We start from the raw sequence: 23,720 nt of genomic DNA on the forward strand, positions 1-23,720 counted from the left end.
GTCTGTCCCCTTGCCTCACCTGCACTTACAACTCAGCTGGTGACACATGATTCTTCGTTAAGAAGCAGAAATGTCTTGATGGGAGCACAACCATGGGCTTTCTTATTTTTTTTTTTTCAAATTCCCTGCCCCAAGCTCTTCTGCGAGCATCCACAACACCAACCGCCCCTTCTCTGTCCCTAACGCCTGCGAGCAGCGCTGCGACGCCAGTGTGCAGCTTCCTCACGTCCACCTCTCACAGCAACGGCCTGCACCCATTAGAAACGCTGCTCTCCGCGCTGCCTTTCCTGCGGGTGCGGTTGCAGTGAAATGACGTGGGCGGCGAGAGGCTGGTTATGTGAGACACAGCTCACCGTCCTGGGCGGATGGATGCCGCGGGCTCAGGCCTGCCACGCCTCACACGATGCAGCCCCCTGCCCGGCGGCGCCGCGCTCGCAGTGCCCACACACCTAGGCTGCCAGGCCGACCTCCCAGCCTCCGGTCTGAAGCTTTCCTGGCGCTCTGGTGAAGCGGCGGCTGTAGAGGAGGGGCCGCGGCGGCAGCGCGGGAGGAGGAGCCGCAGCCGGAGCCGGAGCGGGACGAGCTGTGAGGAGCGGCGGCGGGAGCAGGTCCGTCTCCCTTACTCCTGCCATCCCCCGGGTAAGTGTCCTGCCCTCTCTCAGTCCCCTGAGCTATGTTAGCTGCCTTTGCCGGCGGGAAGCTGCTAGGGCAGGTGGGGGAGGAGATTGCATCAGATCTTACCTAACTTCTTTTTGTGGAGAAGGATGACGATGCGTGACTTGCATTATCTTTTATTATTATTATTATTTGTTTGTTCTGAACATTAGTTGCTGTGGCAGTGGTTGTGGTATTTTATCCGAGTTCCTTTCTGTAGCATATGTGCAAAAAGCAGAATGCTGACAGTCATCAGTGCAATTAGAGCCAAAAATAGAGGCATGCAACATGCTGCCCTGTCACTCATCTCTTCAGCTCTCCTTTGCTTTCCTTCTCCTTGCCCGTTAAAAAACAAGTAAAATGAGAGGATCTAATAAAAACTTTGCTCATTTCAAAATAAAGGAAGTATGTTTTAGAGGGAGGTACTAAAATCAGTCTGCTACTGGCTGATTTCCACGTACAGGCCTTAACTCTGTGGTATGGAATTGTGCTCTGTGATTTCTCAATCACTGATTGGTTGTGTAGGGGGTGAATCTTAAAAAACAAACCAAATACACAAAAAAAAAGAAGCCCAACCAAAACCTAAACCCAAACCACCCTCATGTAAGTAAGCTTTCTTCTCATTAATCCAACTGTCCGTTGCTTGAGAGTAGCAGTATCAAGAACCTAATAGGGTGAAGACCTGTCACAAGATAGGTGAGGACAGCACATACGCTGACAGACTCCTCATTCGCACCTTGAAACCATTCCTGCTAAGCAGAAGATCCAGTTTCCTTGTTTAGTCAATTTTTTCTTTCTTACGTGCTATTGTGAACATTCAGGAGCTGAAGTCATTGTGAGGTGGATTTGAGTTCCTATGCTCTCTGAATGGAGAGCAATATCCTTCTGCCCTTTACCCACACTCACCCCTTCAGAATTACGTGTACCCTGGGGAAGCAGTCAGTGAAGGGAAGGACGGGTAGGCACTGGTGGCCCATACTTTGTGTTGCAATTAGTGCACTGGCATTTGTGGGTTCCTAGCCCTAATGAAAGGATGATCAATCCTATAAAAAACCCCAAAAATATCAAGTATTTAATTAAAAACTTTTGAGCCAACAACTATTGGGTTCCATAAGTAGTAATTAAAAATATAGAAAAGTACTGGAATTTGAGCAAATTAACACTTTACCTTTAAAAAGTAAAAAAAAAAAACCTGCTACCTTAGAACACATTGAAAGTGTTTGCCAATGTCTCTGTATTCTTCTCCTGTGCTTTGGCCATGTCTCAAGCCAGTTTGATAATCGGAACAGCTCAAACAAAACTAGCCAGGTGTTACAGTAGCTCCTGTCTTTGTTCATGGTATCAGTTGTTCCCAAACATTAAACTGAAGGCTTAATAACTGTGAGAATTGGCTCCTTGACTTGTATCCAGCAGTTCAGCAAGGAAGGAATTTCTTGGCTCAAAAGTTCTGGCCTAACTAGAGTGGTATTTTATATGGCCAGGGCACTGTAAAAGACTTCCAGAAAATGCTGTTAGCACTGAAATGTAGCTGGTGGAGAATCTGTGCACATATTTGCTGTAACAGAGAAGAACACTAGCAAGCCTTGTCTTCACATATGTGCATGTGACTTTCTAGCTCAACCTTGTGAAACTACAGTAAATATTTTTACAAAAAAAAACCTGGGAATGGTACACTGCCATATCTCTTGTTAGTATCTATGGGACAGGAAGGGGACTGAGTAAATACAACTATTATCTACTGACAACTTTGACCTTATTTCCTATTCCAAGAAATACCTCTGTGGGATAGAAGCAGTAACAGAAAGCCACTTTTATCAGCCTCACCTGAATATAGAGTGCAAGTTGTGCATGGTTCTGATATGTATTCAAAGGGGTATGTTCTGTTTCTGAACTACACAGTCAAGGTGTTTGTGAATAGTGACATCTAACAGAACTATGTTCTTGAAAGTTCCCCTGAAAATCAAGCTGGATCTGGTCAGGTTTAAATTAGAGGAATGTGTCCTCTGGTGTGTATACTTGAGAAATTATAGTTGTTGCTCTTGGCTTTATGAAACGGTCCGTTGTACTGCCAGGCACACAGGGCCTAGGACGATTTCAGAGCTAATGGTCCTGGTAAGTGGTGTTAAGAGTAAATAACTTTCATCATCTGCTGATAGGAGGCACAAAGAGACAGATGTGTATTACATCCCTACCTTTAAGGAGGGAATAATAAGTTAGCACTGATGACAGATTTTTTAAATTTTGAGGTTATTTTAGTGATTGACTTTATAAGATTGATGCTGCTGTTCGGTTAGTTTCAATCTCATGTTCTTATGTGCAACGTACATGGGCACACAAAACTGATTATATTCCAAACTGGGCTAGGAAGGTTTTGTCATCTGATCTATGGGGAAGGAGACAACATTATTGTGAACTCTTCTAGCTGGAAAATAGTATTATTTGCTTCTCTAACTTTTTTACCTTTATTGCTTTCCTTAGGTTTGTAACAATGGTAAACGACAATGAAGATCGTGAGCCATCAGTGTATGAGAGAAACGGCATGATTCCCATGCATGAGCAAAGTGAGGTAATTAATCAGGATCTCAAAGTACAATTTTAGTCACAGGGAACCCTACTTTTTCTTTCTTTTTAATTCCAACAACTGTTAAAATCCCTATATCTGAAGGGGATACAAAGAGAAATCTCCCAAGTGTGAATTTCTTACAATTTATGTTCAGTTTTTGAAAGTCTGAGGTGTGTTGGATTGCTGGAAATCAGTGGTTGCAATTTCAGCTCGAAGTGGAATCAAGTGTACATTTTACAGTCAGCTGTGGAAGAGAATTATGTGAACTCAAAATTGCCCTTTGCTTTCAAATTGTGCCTGTCAGTCCACTTGCTGAAAGTTGGTCATGCGCGTCTTCCTTTCCATATCAACGTAAAACTGTGGGGATTTGTATTTTTTACTTCTGTATGTATCTTTCCAGCATTCTTGGAAACTCCTGCAGCTTTAAAAAAGACCTGTAACAAATGCAAGTAAGAACAGAAAAAGCATTTACAGTAAACATATAATATTGACAGTAAAGGTAAGTAGCATATGGTGTCAGCCACACACAAGTAGCTGGTGATCAGAGTCACAGGGTAGATAAACAAATAACTCCATGCTTAAAGCTCACGAGATTTGTGTTCCAACTGTGACTCTGAATAAGGGAGATATATATATACATGTATTCTAGAGATGAGACAGAAAAATAATCAGAACTGTGGAACTGTTACTGGATGAGGGCCAAACCACAGTACATACAAGAATTCCATGTCCGTGCTATGACAGGGAGCTGACATGAAGGTGAATAATCACAAGGGAAGATAGATGATTAACTTGTCAAAAATAAGGACCCTAAAATAAAGTGAGACACATGTCCAAAAATGGTCAAGAAGTGCCTTTGGCTATGAATATGGATAAGTAGGTGAATCAGTATAAGAGAACAGCTTCAAGGAACAATTATTCAAGGAAATAACTCCCAGGGTGGTATTTCTCCATCTCTGCTTTGACTTACCAGCTTGAGCCTTCCAGCAATGGATCATGTGAGTAATACTTGCTTGCACTGGCCAGCTGTTCTCTTTCTTTCATCTTTGTCTAATCATAAGTAGGGATTTTTTATTTTGGTTCTAGGCTTTGCAACAAAAGCTACTGAGGAGTTTTATTAAAGACACTGTCTTACTGGGATAATGCTAATCATTTATTGTGAAATCTAGCCTGGCAGCAGAACCTTATCAAATTGTAGAAAATATGAATAAAAATTTAACTTGTCTGCAAGACAAGCTGAACCTGGCCTGTTAACACTACTTCTTCATCAAATATGCTGAGATCATTGCTGAACAGGTGCTATTTGTATTGGGAGGGGAGATCTGTCAGTTGGAGATAAAAAAGCAAATGTCCTGCAGCCTCTCATATGCCGTTCTTTGTCCCCTGCAAAAACAAAGACATCACCAGAAATCCCCAGTATACTAAAGCTGCAACATTCCTACGGTAATCGTTTAGTTCATGGAGACACCTGTGGATAGTGTGGATCTAGTACGTGCCAGCTGATTTCTCATCTTGTGCACTACTACCTCAAATGTACTCGGTGCTACTTCTGAGAGAACGTCATTGTTTTCATTCAGGAGGGACCAACAGTAGATGCCAAAGGCACTGATGGGAATACACAAACAGAAGAAACTGCTCTCTTGAATTGTGCTCAGCAACCTCCAGAACCAACAGCAGGGTCTTCAGTACCTGCAAGAACATGGAGGCAAATATGTACTTGCCCTCCTGAGGGTTTACTGGCCCGAACAGTGACAAATGGTATGTAAGAGGGAGCTTAACTAAAATAAAAAATGACAAATGAGATACTTGTTTCTCTGGAAGTGACAATACCTGTTCGTTGTCCTTGAAAATAATTATAGGAAATAGCTGTGTTTTACATATCACACTTCTGTTTCAGTGTTTTAGCAGAAAAAGAAGTATTGAGGTGAAACAAAGATTTGAATGTATAGTTTTTATCCCTCCAACCTCTCCTTAGTGTTTAACATGGTAGATATGTTTTAGCATTGCAAATTTGTTTCACCAGAATAAACATCTCCTAATTCTCATGTTGATAGTTCCTTCTGGTGTGAGAGCATGAAGGTGATTATAATCACAGTGGCTACTTCAGCTTTCTATTAGAAACAGCAGTTGGCACTTTTTTTTTAATTAAGTCAACAAATATGAGACTTTGCAATGATACCTTCTTTTGTTCTTAATACCCCAGGCTTACAAAGCCAAGCATCCTAACTACCCCTTCTGTTTAAGGTTTGCCCTACGCTGAAGGCTCACAGAAGAGAATGCCTAGCTAACCACTTATTTCAGACTTTTCCTAGCAAAAGGCATTTCACCTCCATTCTCTCCCACTTGGGCTTCTGAGGCTTTTATAGGAAATATACTGGTCTTCCCTTTGCCACCTCACGCTCTCAAATAAGATTAAGAACAATAAATCTGAAAATGCAGTGCATTTTCTTATGAGAAGAGAGATTTATACAACACACTCTTCCTGTCCTTCAGTATTCTGTTTTTATGTCTATACATGCCCGTTCTTCTTGTATAGCTGTAAGAACAGACTGGGGAACCTGGAATAATCATAATATTTTCACATATTTTATAATATTTTCACTTAATATCCTTGTAATATTTTTCAGGAAATGTTTTTTACCTCGTGTATTCTCTCTGATTGCTGTAGCAAGGAAAGTATCTGTACTACTTCAGGCTATTCAGAGACATGACCTTTAGATTTTCTTCTTTCAATTCTAATAGCAAAGTAGTTGCCGAGAGATGCTTAAATGTGACTATTTTTTGTTTTGTTCCAGTTGCATTCGTGGTCCTGGTTTGGGCTGTTGTTTGGTCCATCACTGGGACCGAGTGTCTCCCAGGTGGGAATCTGTTCGGGATTCTGTTTCTTTATTTTTTTGCTGTCATTGGAGGTAAAATCTTTGGATTCATTAAAATACAAACACTACCCCCTCTTCCTGCTCTTCTGGGTAAGATATCCTTCCTCTTTTCTTCTTGTATTGTTTAAATCTCCAAGTAGTAGCTGCATGGTAGGTATGTTTGTATTGGGAATAAACAAACTGCATCACACTCCAAATCTCTTGCTTTTCCTGGTTGACTTTTATCTGATCCTCTCTGAGAAGGTGCTAAATTCCCCAGACAGGCTCAAGTGAGATTACCTGTATGTCACTGCAGCTCTCTTTTTAACTCTTTGGGGGCCAGAGAACCATATACCTACAGGTTCAAAGCTTACTGTCCTTCAGCCCCCTGTGCCACAATCTCTTAAAGGTTGGGTTTAATATCAGCAAACAGGAGACCTAATGTACACCTCCTGTTACAGTAGAATAATTAAATCATAGAGAAATTATTGCTAAGCTGTTTCATGGGTATCTCGCAAAAAGAAAATGTTTTACTCTCAAAACACTACAGGAATTCCCTGCTACCAGTAATCCAAAGCAATTTCTTTCTTCTTCCTTTATCTCAAGATAACTGAAACCAAAGAAAATAAATTCACCACAAGGAGTAAGTTGGAAGAGAGTTTGAGTCAGTCATAGAATCACAGAATGGTAGGTGTTGGAAGGGACCTTTAGAGATCCTCTAGTCCAATCCCCCTGCAGAAGCAGTTCCACCTAGATCAGGTCACACAGGAACGCATCCAGGCAGGTTTTGAAGACCTCCAGAGAAGGAGACTCCACACCCTCCATGGGCAGCTGATGCCAGGGCTCCCTCACCCTCACAGTAAAATAGTTTTTCCTTGTGTTTAAATGGAACTTTTTGTGTTCCAGCTTTTTCCCATTACCCCTTGAAATCATAACGCTGTCTTTCATATCAACATTTTATTTTATTTTACATAATAATACAAAATAGAAATGGGAGATGAAAATCAGATTAATTCTGACATCATCAGACCCTTTTCAGACTTCTTTTCTAGAGGACGTTTTGGTTAGACCAAAATATTGTGAAGTGTCATGATGTCATCGTCTCTGGGTTCTTCTCACCAGCTGTATAACTTCCTCCCTTACCACGCTACGTGCGTAAACAAGCTGTCGAGAGACAGTAAAACTTCATGACAGAGCGGGCTACAACTACCTGCCTGTAGTGCATAGATATGATTTTGTAACCTGCATGGTTGGTCGTGTGCTTCACACAGCAGCGCTGCTTCCAGCAGGGCCAGGGAGCTTCATCTAAGGCCCCGACCAGGCAGCACAAGCGGTCCTGCACCGCTTAGTTCCAAAGGTGAGAAGAGATTCAAAGGAGGCAAGTTTTTCATATAGCGTGGATGCATGCAATAATATGGATGCAGAATGTAACACACAGGGAGTCTACTCTCTAGAGGTAAACAGCCTCCCTTTAAAAAAAAAAAAAGTTTCTGACCATTTGTTTTTTTTTAATTACACCTATACCTAAAAGTTGTGAGTTGAGTATGGAACTGCTGGTCACACACTGAAAAACAGAAGCATAAGCAGGACAGCGCATGTCTGTTAAGTTGGCTAGGGTGGAGTTGTTCAGATCCCCAGTCTTAAAGGAAAACTGGAGAAATCCATGAGTCAGAAGAAGAGACAGACAAATATCTCAGAATGTATTCAAATATAGTCATAGAATATTTTCAATGAATATATGTCTTAGAATATTATTTTGTACACTAAAAATGCAAATCTTGTACTCTTACGTCCACTTGTGCTAAGTGTAGTTGACCTTATAGTGAGTCTGTCTCAGGACAAAAGGAGTGTAATTGCTACTGAAACAGTCATGTAGTATGTTTTAGGTACCCATTGCAGAGAGGTTTCTGCAGCAGACAACATGGAGCAGAACAATGAGGTGTTTTTTGCTTTGTAGATTGCTAGATCTAGGTCCAGGGACTTGGGGCTCACACAAGCACTGCAAAAGAGCATGTGGTCATTGTGCTAAGCTGATACCATTGTCATGAGGCGGATCAATCAGGCCACAGTTTTTATTTCTGGGAGGTGGTGGGAAGAACAACGTCCAAAAGTTGAGAATGTTCCAGGACAAATCAAGTCCACAGCCAATGCTCACATCAAGCTGGGGCCAACCTGAGCACAGTGTTTGTTTACTTTTTGTCTCTCTTGTCTCCCGTTTCTTAACATGGCTAATACAAAGTTATACCCCAGAAATATATTGTTAAATCATTCAGGACCTACAATGAACCTCTGCAGATCTGTATTTGAAGTCAACCTTTCCTGTACTTCTTTGTATCCTTCCAGAACTACAGTTCTGACAGCTTTGCAGGAAGTCTCTGATTAGACAGTTTTGCTAATATTTGCAAAAGGTTGGGTCTTGCAAGTAGCTTAAATAGACAATAAGATCAAGTTACTGATTCTTTTTCCTCCTTCCCCCCCCCTCCTTTGCATAAGAATCACGTTGCCAGGGCACTGTAAAACTGTGTCCATAATTAGCTGTTTTAGGTTATATTTCCCAACAAATTATGTATGGTTCCTGGAATACCTTTGTCTCTTACACCTAAGAGGACTTGTAACAGTTTCCAAACTTCTTTAATAAGTGTGCAATATTAGACAATCTTTCTCTTCTCATGTTAAAACAAGCTAATAAGAAAAATACGTTTAAGGATGAAGAGGTGCCATTGCTTATGGTGAGTATGACCTGCCCCTGGTGAACAAAGCTGAGTTCTGTTGACTTGCACTAAAGGTGTGTGTCAGCATCCTAAGGACTTATTCACTGGCGACCTGGTGCATTCTTAGGCAACTATCATTGCTTTAACTGTGCATCTCTCTTGCCATGCCTCAGGCTCCATTGTTAAACATGGCTAAGAATTCAGAACATGGCTTGTTTATTTGTCTCTCGTGAACAGATAATGTGGGTATCTATTTTTAAGAATGCTATGCATTTTCCCCATGAAATATAAACCAAATCATTTGACAGGAGCTTACTTGTTTTCATTTAAGGGATGTTACTTGCTGGTTTCCTAATCCGGAATACCCCATTCATTAGCGATATAGTCCAGATAAACCTCCGCTGGTCTGCAGCACTGAGGAATGTTGCGCTTTCCATTATCTTGGCACGCGCAGGACTTGGCCTGGATCCAGAGGTATGGCACCAGCCGTTTGTGTGAGGCAAAATGTACAGCAGCTATAAAAAAACCAATCGAACAATTGATTCTGTTAAAGGTATTGAACTGTTCAGTCTTAGAGGATCTGCAAATTAGATCATTACGGAAAGCACAGTTTCTGTTGTATAGTCATGTACGTTACTATTGGCAGCTGGATTTGGAGAGTAGGCAGCAATTCAAAGAACTGGGTTTTATTACTCTTTTCACCTCTCGCCTTAAAGAAACAGAAGTGAGCAGAACATTTTGAGGACATGTGCTCCATCTTGGTCTGTGAGGAAGAGTTTACAAAACTGTTGACAACCACCCTGTCATTTTACACTGGCAAACTAAAACAAGTAATGGAAGGGACCTCAATCCTTGAAAAGTAATGTTGTTTTTGTTGACACAAAACCTTTAACCAGGTTTTGCTTGATCCAAATCAGCTGGCCAAAGTAAAGCTGTACCATAGTGGCCTCTATCTAAGTTAAGGAACTGCTTAAACTGCTTAAAGTTTACATGAAACTTAGGTCAGGTGTAGCTAGTTTTGAGGAAACTTCATCTTTGACTCAGTTTCCTCCCATGTGGCAATTGAAACTGTCATTTGGATTCTGTATGTAGCAATGCTTTGATGCAGTTACAGTTGTTCCACATGTAATTGAAGCTGTGAAGACAAAACATTTCAGTTGCTGTGGTGATTCTCAGCCCCAATTATGCTGGGCTAAACTGAGCTGGTAATATGTGTAACTCATTGATCATTTTCTTCTTATCAGTATCTAGTCATGTTTAGACTATTAAAGGCAGCTGTTACAAATAAATGCTCTCTTTTAGATATTTTTTGGTGATAATTTGCTGAGCCAAATGGAACTTAATCTGCTCTGGATAACAAATAGGAGACAGCTGAATGAGAGAGAGGCTTGGCTTCTTGTGCCAAGTTTATGTAGTTCTACAAGTCTTCATGATTTGTCCATGGATTTTGGTATAGTTTTTAGAAAGGGCTCTTGCAACTTGAGGAATTATAGCAAAATATTTTGTGTATAGAACAAACGTTCTCATTATGCATGTGTCAGCTGTGTTGAGGGTGCACTTTTCAAAGGGATCCCAGCCTCTCACATGTAATTTGCTCTGCACAAGAACCTGAGCAGAATTTTCTGCCCCTCCTTCCTGTGACATGCAGGAACCTTGTTGAACCTAGATTCAGTGGGTTTCACTGCCACACTTGGAATTTTATATTCCAGTCCAGTTGTGTGTGAGACTATCTCTGGCTTAGACATAAAGCTGTACTGCATCCTGTACTGCAGCTCAGAGAGGATTCTTCTAATAAATCATATTGGATTGTAAATGTATTTCCTCTCTGTAAAGCAAAGGTTACTTACTGATGATAATGTCTGCATGTGGTTGTATCTTGCAGGCTCTGAAGAAGCTCAAAGCAGTCTGTTTACGGCTTTCTTTTGGACCGTGCATTTTAGAAACGTGCACAGCTGCTGTTCTTGCCTGCTTGTTCATGCACTTGCCATGGAAATGGGGATTTATACTGGGGTAACATAATCTCTTTTCTCCTTTGTGACAAAGGTGCTTGTTTTCATACTACAGTTGAAGGATCCTGGTACAGTTCTTTGCCAGTTTGCCAAGTTTAATGCCAGTTAGGAAGCTGTGCTTAGTCCCCATCGTTGTTTGCTTACTATTCATGTCTGGCTCTGTGGCTAATTTAAAGGTGACATTTCTGGGCTGTGGCGGAGTAGGTGTATCGTTACTCTTCTGTGGTTTTTTTTCCTCTGAGCACATGAAGAAGGATGATGCAAATCCTGAGACTAACCACAACACAGTGGGGCTTTTAGGGACAGAAAACGATACCACAGTTTGGAGAGTCTTCATGCAAGAATTCAGAATTTCCTCCTAGGGAGGTGCATGTAGGACAGTCTTCCTGTCACAAGTCAAGGATAAGGATATGTGTGGTAGTTTGACCCTGGCTGGATGCCAGGTGCCCACCGCGCCGCTCTATCCCCCACCTCCTCAGCAAGCCAGGGAAGGGGAGAAAATAAGATGGGAGTCTCGTGGGTTGAGATAAAAGCAGTTTAATACAGAAACAGCAAAGCCACGCGCGCAGGAATCAAAGCAAAAGCGGATAAAGCTGTTACTCTCTACTTCCCATCAGCAGCGATGTCCGGCCACCTCCCGAGAAGCAGGGCTGCAGTACGCGTAGCGGTTGCTTTTGAAAGGCCAGAAATGAACCTTGCCTCCCCTTCCTGCTCCTCTCCCCTAGTTTATATTACTGAGATGACATTGTATGGTATGGAATATCTCCTTGGTCAGCCTGGGTCAGCTGTCCTGGCCATGGTCCCTCCCAAGATTGTGCTCACCCACAGCTATTGGTGAAGGTGGGGAAGGAATGTTGGAGGGACAGCCCTGATGCTGTGCGAGCAGTAGTTATAATATTGATATCAACAGTAAGCACAGCACTGCAGGAGCTGCTGTGGAAAATCACTACCATCCCAGACCCACTACAATATGTTATGTTCTGGAGTAATACCCTTGAAGAGGAAAACCTTTGTATCTCATTCTGTCTAAACTGCTAGACTTGGTTCAGACCTATATACTGGAGCAAGACAGATTAACTTTTCCTCCTCTGATGCATACTGATTTTTATGAGAAGAAATTGGGCTACTCAGTCATAAGCATGTCTAGACTAGGTTCCTAAATGGGACAATCAAGGCATATGTAAGAGAGCACAACTGGCCTGCAGTGTCTTACTCTGTGGAACCCTTTACTTTTAATACTGTTGAGTTGAACAGGAAGTAAAAGCTGATTGCAAATCTACATGGAAACATCCCTGCTTGTAATTAGCAGGGAGGAAAGGTAAGGAAAATACATCATATAAAGGTCTGTTTATTTATACTTTGAAAGAATTGGGGTCAGAACATTTTGAAGTTTAGTTCAGTGCTTTCTTTTTAGGAGAGGCTGAACCTACGTGTTTTCAGTTTTGTTCTAGGTGCAGTCTCCCCTGCTGTGGTGGTTCCCTCAATGCTGATTTTACAAGCTGGGGGATACGGGGTGGAGAAAGGTGTCCCAACTTTGCTAATGGCAGCCGGCAGCGTTGATGACATTCTGGCTATCACAGGCTTCAACACTTGCCTCGGGATGGCTTTCTCTTCGGGTATGCTGGTTAATCTGTATGTGGTGAAATCCAGAACAAACAGTGATATTTTGAAGAACGTGTGCTCTGTAATGACTGACTCATTTGTTACTTTGCAGTATCTCCTTATAAAGTTCATGTATGGACTTGAATAGTGAGAGGGAAATTACCAGTGATCAAAAGCCTTGATTTAACGTTCTCTGCTCTGAGTTGTAGGTCACAACAGCTTTCAGGGAACGTTTTTCCCTGTATGATCCCTGAGCTGCCAAGTCTGGTCCCTGCATGCCCAACACATTTTCAAATTTCCCTGGATTTAGCAGTGTTCTCACAGTGGCTCTTTCTCTGGCCTCTCTGGTACGCTTTCTTGGCAGGAGCATTCAGAGACAGAAGATTGTACTGTCTAGTTCTTTCAGGTCCATAGGTTCCCTCCTGAACCCCTTTGCCCCCAAGTAATTTAAAGCAGACACTGTCCTGGAATTACGCTGGTAAATCCAGTGAGGTTTGTGTGTGAAGTCTCTGTGTATGGCTTACTGAACCTATTTTTCCTTTGCCAAATAGGTTCTACTCTGTACAATGTGCTCCGTGGAGTGCTGGAGGTTGCTGTTGGAGTGGCAGCTGGGGGGATTCTGGGAATGTTTGTTCGATATTTCCCAAGCCATGATCAGGTAAAAAGCCTTTTCATAAAATAGAAATTCTTTGCTAAGGTTTGACGTTCTGAAGTTACTAATTTCCAGGTTTCATTTGAAGCTGTTTTTGAGGAAAGGTGCGTATACAGCGCCAGGTGCTTCCAGATGGCAAAGCCTATCAAGTGAGGGTGTGTTTTATAGATGTTTGCTTGTTTACTGCAATCATAACAATGCATGACCTCCTGGTCCTTCATGATGCAGAATTTAGAACCCAGGTCACCATCATGCTCTTATTGAAGGTGGTGCAAATGTCCACGTGTGAAGGAGAAAAGGTCTGATACGCATTTCAGACAGCAAAATCATCATCAGTTAGATTGATGTGTGACTTGTTTACTTCTATAAGATGTCTCCAGGAGGTCTAAGATTAAAAATGAGTAAAGTGGACAGATTATAGGATGTAAGTGATTGGACATATCATTAGCACTGGTTAGAATGTGTTACTTCCAATAAAAATGAAGCTTAAATAAAGTGATAGATGAATTTACGATCAAAAGCCAATTAAGTGACCAGAAAATCACATAAGAAAGTAGATACACTCTGGACTACTGCAGTCAATTAGCAAAGCATCTATTTTCCTCAGTGGGATCAAAGCTGCTTTTTATTAAATAAGGTACATAGAAATGTGGAACAATGGCAGAGACATAACTGCCTGCTGTGAAACTGGATCAAAGAAAACTAGACTGTCCTTGGCAAATGTTTGTTTGAGATCTCCTTAAAAACATCTAGCGGCAAGGATTTCACCTCTCCTTGGGTAGACTTCTCGTACTTGACTGTACAGGTAGAAACTCCTGTTACCACAGTGTTGAAGCAGTGTTGGCTGTTAGAGCATCGTGTTCCTTGTGATACAAAAAGCCTATTGGCAATAGATTTTGGATGGGCAGAGAATTTAAATCTCATAGGAATCAAAGTCCAAAGAAACCACCTCAGTGCAACTGAGCAGTTCTAGTCTCCCTTGGAAGCTTGGATTTTTTCGTAGTGGTTACTGACATTTTGTTTTCAGATTCTTATTTTCAAAAATAACTTTTTTCCTCCATTTCTAAAAGAAACTTACTCTTTTGTTTGTCTCGTTCCTTGGCTGCAGGCATCTCTGGCATGGAAGAGAACATACTTTATACTTGGGCTGTCCGTGTTTGCCATCTTTGGCAGCATCTACTTTGGCTTCCCCGGATCAGGAGGGCTCTGCACATTAGTCTTAGCTTTTGTTGCAGGTGTGGGATGGTCTGATGAAAAGGTGAATGTTTACATAAAGAAGCATACCATACCAAAACTCCTTTGAATGTACAACCTGACAGGAGTTTGAATTTCTGCCAGGACTGGTAATGTTGCGTTTATGAAGCTTTAGGAGGTGTATGGGTTAAAACCAAAACATTCTACATTTACTTTGGAAGTCTTTAACATTTAGCATGACAGAAGGTCACCAGTACTTGACTATACACGGATACAGAGCCTAACATACTGACAAAGAAAAGCTCACAAGCTTTTGTTAGACATCTTAAGCTGTATAAAGGAGATTTAGTTGTCAAGGCACTCAACTAGGAATCCAAAGCTTTATGTCCCAGCTTTGGGTGAGTGTCTGTAACCTTACACAGTCACTTTATAGCAAGGCTTACAAAATATGGTTGTGCATATAGGCTGTTCCCTGTAGTTTTGGGGAGTGAAATGAAAAACATCCTCTCTCATCTTTTCCAAATTCCAGCCAGTGTATTCTGCATGAATTAGTGAGCAGGGTGCCCGCAGTAAATGGTGCTATATGTCCTTACAAAAAACTTTAAAAAGACTGCTTTTTAGTCACTTTCTCTTCACCTGCTGCTACCCTGCTGCATTTCTGTACCTTGGCATACCTCACAGCCTCTTTTGCTGGATACCTTGTGCACTTCATGTTTTAAGGGCATCTTTCCCTCCACAGCTGTAGCTTTGTGACATGCAGTGGGAGAAGAGAAAAGAAAGGGGATTAGATGTAGCCAAGTCCACATTGTTATCTCCATCTAGACCCTGACTTCAATAAAATCTCAAGGTTTGTTAAAACAAGGACCAAGAAACCATGGTTTCTATTTAAAACATTACATTATTGTCCAATTTTAAAAGAAGAAAAACTTACCTTGGGACTTAGCTGTTTGAGGGCATAACAACTGATAAAGCTCTCTTTTGAAAAGCTTTTACATCATAAATGAGGCAAATAAAGAAAAATGTTTAGAAGTTTGCACATTTCCACCTAGTTCTCTCTAAGCTTACAGAAGTTGTTGTATTACAGTCATCTACCATTCCATTGACTGAAGAGCGAGACATGCTGCAGGGTCAGTCCCAGAGAGAACAGCAATGTCTAGGCCCTGGGCTGATGATTAAGTAACACTTACATAATCCACACAGTCCAGCCTGAAGGTGCATTTGGTGTTGTAGAACTCAATTTAAAAAGAAGTGCTATAGATGTGCTATGTGTACCTTGTCACTGAATTGGGAGATTCCCATTTATCCCAGCAGCAGTTGTTTTAGGAACATTGTTAGATTTAAGGTTCAAACATAAGGAGAAAAGGTGGCTTTGCCCTTCCATGGTACCTCACACAGTGATGTTCAACACTTTTTACTAATATGGGGTTTCAGACTCGTTCAGTCTAACTTCGCTGCTCCTCACATGGAGATAGGCCTCTGAGTGCAGTGTGAGTGGAGTTAGGTTGTGACTGAAACTTTTGAGGGTCTGATTCTGCTTAGATACAAATGGAAGAACGTGTTTAAGCATGCAGCTCCCAAAGGCTCAGAAACTTCAAGGCAAAGCTGTTCAAACTGCATCTTCCTAAATACTGAAAATCACTATTTTCCTACTCTTGTCTGCAAACTGCTTTCTTACTGTTCAAACGTCAGTGATTTTTTTCTTCTTGAGACAGCAATCATTTGTTTACTAGAAGAGCTAGATACACTCTGACCTTCAAAAGGTGAACAACTGATTTTGAGTCTTTTAATACTAGGTGAAAGAAGGAAAAGCAATTCTGGACAATGATACACTTTCACTTTGTCCTGCAATTAATTAAACGTTGTGTCTGCTGGGACATGTTCTTGTGAATTTACAGATTATTTTTCGTTTCAGAGAGAAGTAGAAAAAATTGTTGCAGTTGCATGGGATATTTTTCAACCTTTCCTTTTTGGTCTAATTGGAGCAGAAGTGTCTGTTACGTCTCTTAGGCCTGAAACTGTTGGTAAGGTCATTTACTAATTATCCAACTTTCATTACTGGCTTCCAAAGAATCTCTATAAAGAAATCTAAAGCAAAGGAGACTATGTCTGATTGCCTCCAAAAAAAAAGAAAAACAACCCCAAAACAACCCCACTGTAAAGCTAACAGTTATAGGATGGCTTATTCTCCCTCAGGCACCTATGCACAAAAGTTCTGTTTGTCTTTGTTGCAGGCCTCTGTGTTGCTACATTAGGCATTGCCCTAGTTGTGCGAATTGCAGCAACGTTCCTGATGGTGTGTTTTGCTGGGTTTAATTTCAAGGAGAAAGTATTTGTCTCATTGGCATGGATTCCCAAAGCCACTGTCCAGGTAAACGGTCCAACATCACTTAAATTGCAAAAAACTATTCTTCTTAGCAAAGCTCCTCATAACTAGCACAGCAATAAAGTGGGAGAAGATCAAGCTCAGTAACAGCAGAGTGTAGTATATAGATAGTTCTTACTCTAAACCACCCTAAGACTGATGAAAAGTACGTGGAGAGCCTTCTGTGAGAAGATGCTTTGCTTGCATACTGGGTCATACTCTTAATTATGACAGCATAGCATAGGAAGCTGAACTATTTCTCAGCTATTGCAGATTCTTGTGCCTTTATATACAGATTCCAAGAACTCTCAAGAGTAAAAGCGTTTCCCTCTTACACATGAGGTGGCTGCAGGAACAGACTGACTCCTGCTTCTTTATTTCGGTGATCGTTAAGTCATTTGGTTTCTTGCCTCGATGGCATGATTACTTTCAATCAAAAGTTAATAATCTGAACAGGCAAGGATTATTGCAAGACTTGTGAACTAAATTTTCAGAAGCTGCTACTGGGTGACTGCTGTCAGAATGCATTCTCAAAGTGTCGCATTTTAACAGCTGCAGTATATAATATACTGGCCCATTTCATTAATCACACATCCTCCAGAAATGTGGATAAGACGGCAGCTAAGCAGTGTTCCTCTCAGGAGGGAACCACACAGATAAAGCCGCTAGCTTAGGAAATTCAAAGTGTAGCCAGGTGAAAGTTGTTCTTGTAGGTGTACCGTAACATTTAATTTTCTATGTACTGCCCAGAAACGAATGGTTTGAATATACTAAACATGTCAAATTTCTGTTAAATGTTGACTGATGACTAGTGCCTTCATTCATCTTTCAGTGCTAAAGGTTAGTTGCTCCACCTAGCAATGTTTTCTTTCCTGCAGGCTGCGATAGGTTCCCTTGCCCTGGATACTGCAAGAAGTCATCAGAATGAGCAACTAGAAAAGTATGGAATGGATGTACTGACTGTAGCTTTCTTGGCTATCTTGATCACTGCTCCAATTGGAGCCCTGGTTATTGGCTTGGCAGGGCCCAGACTTTTGCAGAAGGCTCAGACAGATTGCAAGGAGGATGAGGAGGGTGCTGATACCGGAGCAGAGGCCTGTGAACCTTCGTAAGACAGATGTGCACAGGAATATGGTCCTTCAGCTCTTACACTTCTGTTGAGTAAACACAGCGTGTCTGTCATCTTTCTGGAGGGAATCAAAGTATCAGTTACATCTGCTATTTTAAAAGCAGATGTGGTGGAGTTTTATAAAATACTTTTATGTGTTGATGGTGCTTTAAGAGATGAAATAGCTGAACACACGGTGAATAGGCTGGCCTGGCAGTTGACTCATGGAGAAGTTAGCAGTCAACAGTTGCTTGAAATGTGTGGGTGAGAGGCCAGGGAGTGGATCAGAGTTGTTCAGGCACAGAGTGAAGTCATGAGGTGGAATATAAACAGAAGAAAATGGAGACTAAGGAGAAAACATCTTGATGGTTGAAACTGGGCCATGCGATGGCAAGTTCAACTGCTTAAAGAACGCAACTACTGAATAAGAGACTGCTGACACACAGTGAACAAGTCCTGCTGTGGGCTGCTGATTCCTTCTCCTTCCTCATTTGAGTTCTAAAACTTGCCTTTTCCTGTCGCTGTTCTTCCTCACAACTTGGGGACTCATTTGTGCCTTCAAGGGACTGTCAGCTCTCATAGCAACAAACAGCAAGTGGCACTTACGCATTGAAAGAAAACAATTGGGTCCATCACAGACACTGGTAGAATGGGCATTGCTGGAGCTGGAAGAAAAAAAGGACTGATCTTGAAAATGAGATGAGGGTTGTAAGGAGCATACAAAGACTGGGAAAGGGTTATATGGGATTGGGATGGCTGCTTCTTCACCTCAGCCTTCGCACAACATGATGCCAAAGGAGGGAAAGCCAACTCTTTGGCCACTGAGAGTGACTATATTCTGGTGCTGGCTGCTGTAAGAGAGCAGGGAGAGCTCTTCTTAGGTGGGGTTTTCTGACAAGGCAAGTCAAGGTGGCAATGAGTTGTCCCCCTCCTTTTGGGGAACTCAGCAATAGCAGACCTCTTCCCAAAACAAGATTTATGGGTCAGCCAGGATCTCCTGTTGTGTTGTCCTAAGTTAATACTCATCTGTCTGAGAAAATGCCACGATCAGGTGGTTCTCACATCTGCATTTGGATAACCGCAGCAAAGAAAACCAGGTATTTGTTAAAAATATGGCCAGTTAGTGCTGATTTTTCTTAGAGCTGGCTGACTGGGTTGACCAAGGGAGAGTGGAGGCCTCTCATATTTTCAGTATAGCGTCTCTCCAAAACTGGAGGTTTTCTTTTGTTGTTTTTTAGTCAGGATGCTAGATTGTAATTGAGGTCGACAATGTCTCCCTGCAGTTTTCTGCACTACAGTTCACTGAACTCATTTTACAGGTGTAAAATATATTGGATGTATCTAAATATTTTTTGGTATCAGTAGGAATTAATCAACTTCATTTCAGCTTTTACACTTTAATATGCAACACAAAAAACATTTTTAAAGGAAAACTATCTGAAACTGTAATATTTGCAGCGTCCACATGTTTGTTGGTGTACAGGTTGATTACAGCTCAGTACATGTGCCTTTGTATATGTATTCCTCTCCAAGGCAAAAAGACAGCTTCCTGAGAAATTTAAGGTCCAGAGCCTGCAATTCCAGCACAGTGATAAAAAATACCAGGAGATACTTTGGCAAGTTTCCCCATAACAGTTGTCAAGCACATGAACGTTCTTACTATATACACTGCTGTTCTCTCTGCTTCCTTGGGGAATGTACAGTCTTTAGTTCAGTTCATGTTTGTCCCCTAACCAGAAAAGAAGATGCTTTCAAACTGTGAACTAATGAATGGTTAGGGTCCTGTGTGTAGTGGTTGTTGTGTCAGTCATTGACTTTTGTGCCTGTTCTGCCTACTTCACACAGCTACAGCAGACACTCTAACTCAAAGTGGAGTAGTTTTAATAGGAGGTTATTGTACTTGGAAATTGTACTGTCTGTAAACCTAACTGATGAGACAGGGAACGTGGTGTTCAGTTCATCAATGATTGCCTGCAAAATAATTCTACTTGAGTACAACTTACCAGAGTGGAAACTTCATATAGTTCACTTTAAGTTTTATAAAAAATAGAATCCTCGTGCAGAGATGGACCACTATGTGAAATTTGGAGTCTTTTCAATACAGAAGCGTGACAAGTGAGGATTAGAGCCCTTTAAATCTGAACACAACCTTAAGTATGCAGGCAGTCCTCTGACAAACAGCCCTTGTTCACGATAGCTTCCAATACTCGCTCACCATCATGACAGCATCTCATAAATTGGATTGATCATGTTCCCTTAAACTTAGTGCACTCTAAATTTATTCATTGGATCACTCCCTTCATTCCGAGTGCTTGAATAGCTACACCAGTGAAAACTGTCATCTTGTTCACCAGTCTAAGCAAAATGGAACACATTTTCCTTTCCTCGCTACCATATGTGGATGTTTCTCACAAGTCTCTGTCCCCTAGTTTTTATTAGATCTTCAAAAGAATCAAGTCAAAGCTATTACACAGACCTGCAGTTCTAAAGTGAAAACCGTTAATGCTGTATAATCCTCTTCTCCTTGCCTCCCAGAAAGGAACAAAACACTTGCATCTTGTCATAAAAAGTTCTGTGGGGGTTAAGAACCCAACATTGGGGTTTTTAAAGAAACATCATGACAATTTCAGCTGATTTTAACCAGCAGTTAACTTTGAGGGATACGATTTCACTTTTTATCAGTTTGGGTGAAGTTGGGACATTTAAGACTGTCTCCCTGTTAACAAAACATCCATGAGTAATGCATAAATTCAAGCCACCAAAATCTTTATGCCCTGCCAGTCTCTTATTTGCAGTAACAAAAATGAGAGCACAATGTGCAATAAGCTGTAACCAGGAGTCCTTGTCATGTGGACATCATGAGGCATAATCCGTGTCACAGTTTGACATGAAGCCTTTTCTGGTAAAGGGGAAGGGGCTGTAAAGATGGCTCCTGTAAGTAGTTGCTTGAAACTCTCCCCAGCTCTGAGCCAGACCCACTGCTGGGGCTGAGCCAATTAGACGCCTCCACGATCACTTTTTAAAAAGAAGCCAGAAGAGGAGGCTGCTTCCTCCTTCTTCCCGTTCCTTCCTTCTTCTGTCCCTTCTTCTGGCTGCTGGTGGTCGTGCAAGGAGTGGGAAGAGAAACAGCCATGTGGACTCCAAGGTCAGTGATGAAAGAGAGGAGGAGGTGTGCTGGAGCAGAGACTCCCCTGCATTCGGTGGAGAGAACTGGTGAAGCTGAGATTTATTTTCATTTCTTTAAAGACCCTGCATCAGTGGTAGAGACTCATTTTGATAATGAGCCCATATCAGGGGTAGAGACTCATGTTGCTAAAGCTGGCCCCAGACCAGGGGCAGCGATTCACTTCATTAAAGGCCCCAAGCCAGGGACAGTGACTATGGCCAGAGGAGGCCGTGTCCTGTGGGAGAGACCCAACCACTTCACTGCAGACCCCAAGCCAGGGGCACTGATTCTCTTCATTAAAACTATGGCCAGAGCAGGCTGTGTCCCAAGGAAAGGACCCAATATTCACAGAAGCTGTAACTATGGGGAGGAACCCACAACAAAGCAGCTCATTAAACTTATGCCCAGAAAAGGCCTTGTCCTGAGGGAGGGACCCTGCAACTGCAGAAACTGCAACCGTGGTGAAGAATCCACGCCTGAGATATTCACCAAGGACTGAGTCCCGTGTGAGGGACCCTGTATCTGCAGAAGCCGCAGCTGCTGGGAACAACCCACACCAGAGAAGTTTGTTAAGGACTGTGTCCCGGGGGAGGAACCTCGTGTTGGAGCGGGGGAAGAATGCCAGGAGTCATCCTCATCTGAGAAGACAGAAGTGGCAGAGCCCATCTGTGAGAGACTGACCACATTCCCCATTCCCTGCCCCCCCCCGAGCTCTTGAGGGGGGAGGAGGTAGAGATATGGGGAGCAGTGAGCTGGGCCCGGGAAGAAAGGAGGGATGGGGGAGGGAGATCTTTAAGTGCAGGTTGTAATTTTCTCATCATCCTGCTCCCTTTTTGCTTTTATTCCATTCTGTTTCTTGTAGAATAAACTTTCCTACTTTCCTCTCTGAGTACTGGAGTCTGTTTTGCCCAGAACCATAATTGGCAGTGAGCCCTCCCTGCCCTTGTCTCAATCCACAACCTTGCTTGTCTTTTTACTCCCATTTCGCTGGGGCCTCTGCCATCCTAACGAGGGTGGGGGTGAATGGGGGCACCGAGCGAGAGACTGTCGTGGTGCTGCTGTGCTAAATCATGACAATGTGGGAGAGCACTGAGCACAGTATGTGTGTGCAATTCCAGAAGATTCACGAGAACCTCTGCAGAGGAAGGGTCTGATGGCACAGCACCTTCCTGGCAGTTACAGCAGACACCAGAGGGGAATGACAGGAATTGGCCATCTGGAAGCAGGGAGTGGCACAGGCCAGGGGATGCAGTAATCATGTCATTATAATCCTACTTTTCTTTTTCAAGCAAATGGAGCATTATAGGGAATCTAGACTGTGGTCTAAAATTAACTGAGACACATTCATAGTGTAATACAGCTACAAAACAATATATGTATGATACAGTTTAAATAAACAAAGGGTAAGATGTCAGATTTTATGCCACTTGTGCTTCCATTACACTTACTTTGTCTAGCAGTTGCCACAAGTCAGACACTTTTCTCTCACTTTACAAGTGCCTTTGTATTCTAATTATTTTTCAAATTCATCATCAAAAGGTAAACATTACTATTCTTGTGGAGTAAAAAGGCAGGGCATGAAATGCCAAGTTCAACTTCCCCTGATTTTGCATCAAGCCTCTGAAAACCTGCTTTACTGCCTCAGTCTAGGTCTTCATAGCATTTGGAGCAAATTTATCCCTTTGTGTGGAACTTCAAAAATAGGTTAGGAAAGTCACCCAGCGGCAAGACAGGACCAAGCACAGCCTAGCAGGTAATTGGTTCAACTCTCTGTCGTTGGCCAGATCCAGGGCTCTGCAGACAGTCCAGTTCTTAGCTAGATCCGTCTCTATAGATTTTGGGTAGAGAATTTGAACCAATCAGTAATTTTTAAAATTTTTTTTCTATATAAAATTCTGTGGCCATGAGAAACAGTATTACCCTGACACACTCTGAAATGCAAGGAATGGCCATTTATCTTGCTTGGGATCTTAATTACTGTCTGGTGGAAATTACTAAAATGTCTTTTCTATAAAGGAACCGTCTTTGAGTGCTGCTACTGCAGGCACATACTACAAATGTGTTCCATTTCCCTATACACATAAGCAAGAACAAACAAACAAAAATACCCCTCTTTGTTCCCTCCTCCCATTTGTTGATTGTTTAGCATCAATCTCATTTAACAGCAAGCAAGGAGAAAAAATTACCTCATCCAGCCATGCTAGAGGTGGAATCAAGACATTAAACCTTACACCGTCATTCTCCTTTTAGGGGACCTTTGTGGGAGAAACAAAATCAATTTTGCTGCATTATTTACTCTAACAGGGTTTGTCCAAGTAGAGTAACAGGAGTGAGAATAGGATTGACAGACATAGTTTACTTCTCAGACTCTGGAAGAAATCAAACTATTTGAATGCAAAAGTGTGCTGACAAAAGCTGGAAGCTCATACAGACTTGTATATAACAGTCTGCTGCAATAGGCTGTGGATTTAAAAACTTGGCAAAAAAAAAAATCCAAAGACAGGCTTTTGCATTTCACATAGTAATTTTTTCACTGAATCCAAGAACTGGGGAGTGGTGTTCAATGTACTACATCTTTCAGTGAAGACTGAGTACAAGCCATTTAGCAATAGTAAGGATTCTCCTCTGTTATGTTACATCCTAATGTAATGTTTATGGGTTGCTCATCTGTTAAAAACTAAGACCACCATGAAGCATTTAAGCATTAAAGATTGTATAATGGTTCTATTACACTTAACATACAATCATACCTCAGTCTGCCATCTTTTGCTACAAGGCAAGAGGTTTTGGTACCTAAAACTACAACTGTTACAAATGCAGGGGGAATAAACCTACGTTAGTTCT

At 41.9% G+C, this 23,720-nt stretch overlaps 1 protein-coding gene across 1 annotated transcript; it reads left to right on the forward strand.

Annotated features, from left to right (window-relative positions):
* The first annotated feature begins 302 nt into the window (after positions 1–302).
* On the forward strand, positions 303–21,862 carry LOC104550272 (sodium/hydrogen exchanger 9B2). The gene is made up of 12 exons (XM_061993178.1): positions 303–639; positions 3,133–3,220; positions 4,795–4,975; positions 6,013–6,183; positions 9,115–9,257; positions 10,666–10,793; positions 12,233–12,408; positions 12,946–13,052; positions 14,155–14,304; positions 16,153–16,261; positions 16,472–16,608; positions 17,481–21,862. The coding sequence occupies exons 2-12, from the start codon at positions 3,143–3,145 to the stop codon at positions 17,712–17,714; spliced, it is 1,614 nt and encodes a 537-aa protein (XP_061849162.1). The 5' UTR covers positions 303–639; positions 3,133–3,142; the 3' UTR covers positions 17,715–21,862.
* The last annotated feature ends 1,858 nt before the right edge of the window (positions 21,863–23,720 follow it).

The sequence above is a fragment of the Colius striatus genome, chromosome 3 (assembly GCF_028858725.1).
Source record: "Colius striatus isolate bColStr4 chromosome 3, bColStr4.1.hap1, whole genome shotgun sequence".
Classification (NCBI taxonomy): domain Eukaryota; kingdom Metazoa; phylum Chordata; class Aves; order Coliiformes; family Coliidae; genus Colius; species Colius striatus.

Excerpts from the sequence above, each read along its gene's own strand:
- LOC104550272 (XM_061993178.1), top strand. The coding sequence starts at position 3,143 with ATGGTAAACGACAATGAAGATCGTGAGCCATCAGTGTATGAGAGAAAC. Across the intron at positions 13,053-14,154 it reads ATTTCCCAAGCCATGATCAG|GCATCTCTGGCATGGAAGAG; the intron begins GTAAAAAGCCTT and ends CCTTGGCTGCAG. Across the intron at positions 16,609-17,480 it reads TTCCCAAAGCCACTGTCCAG|GCTGCGATAGGTTCCCTTGC; the intron begins GTAAACGGTCCA and ends TCTTTCCTGCAG.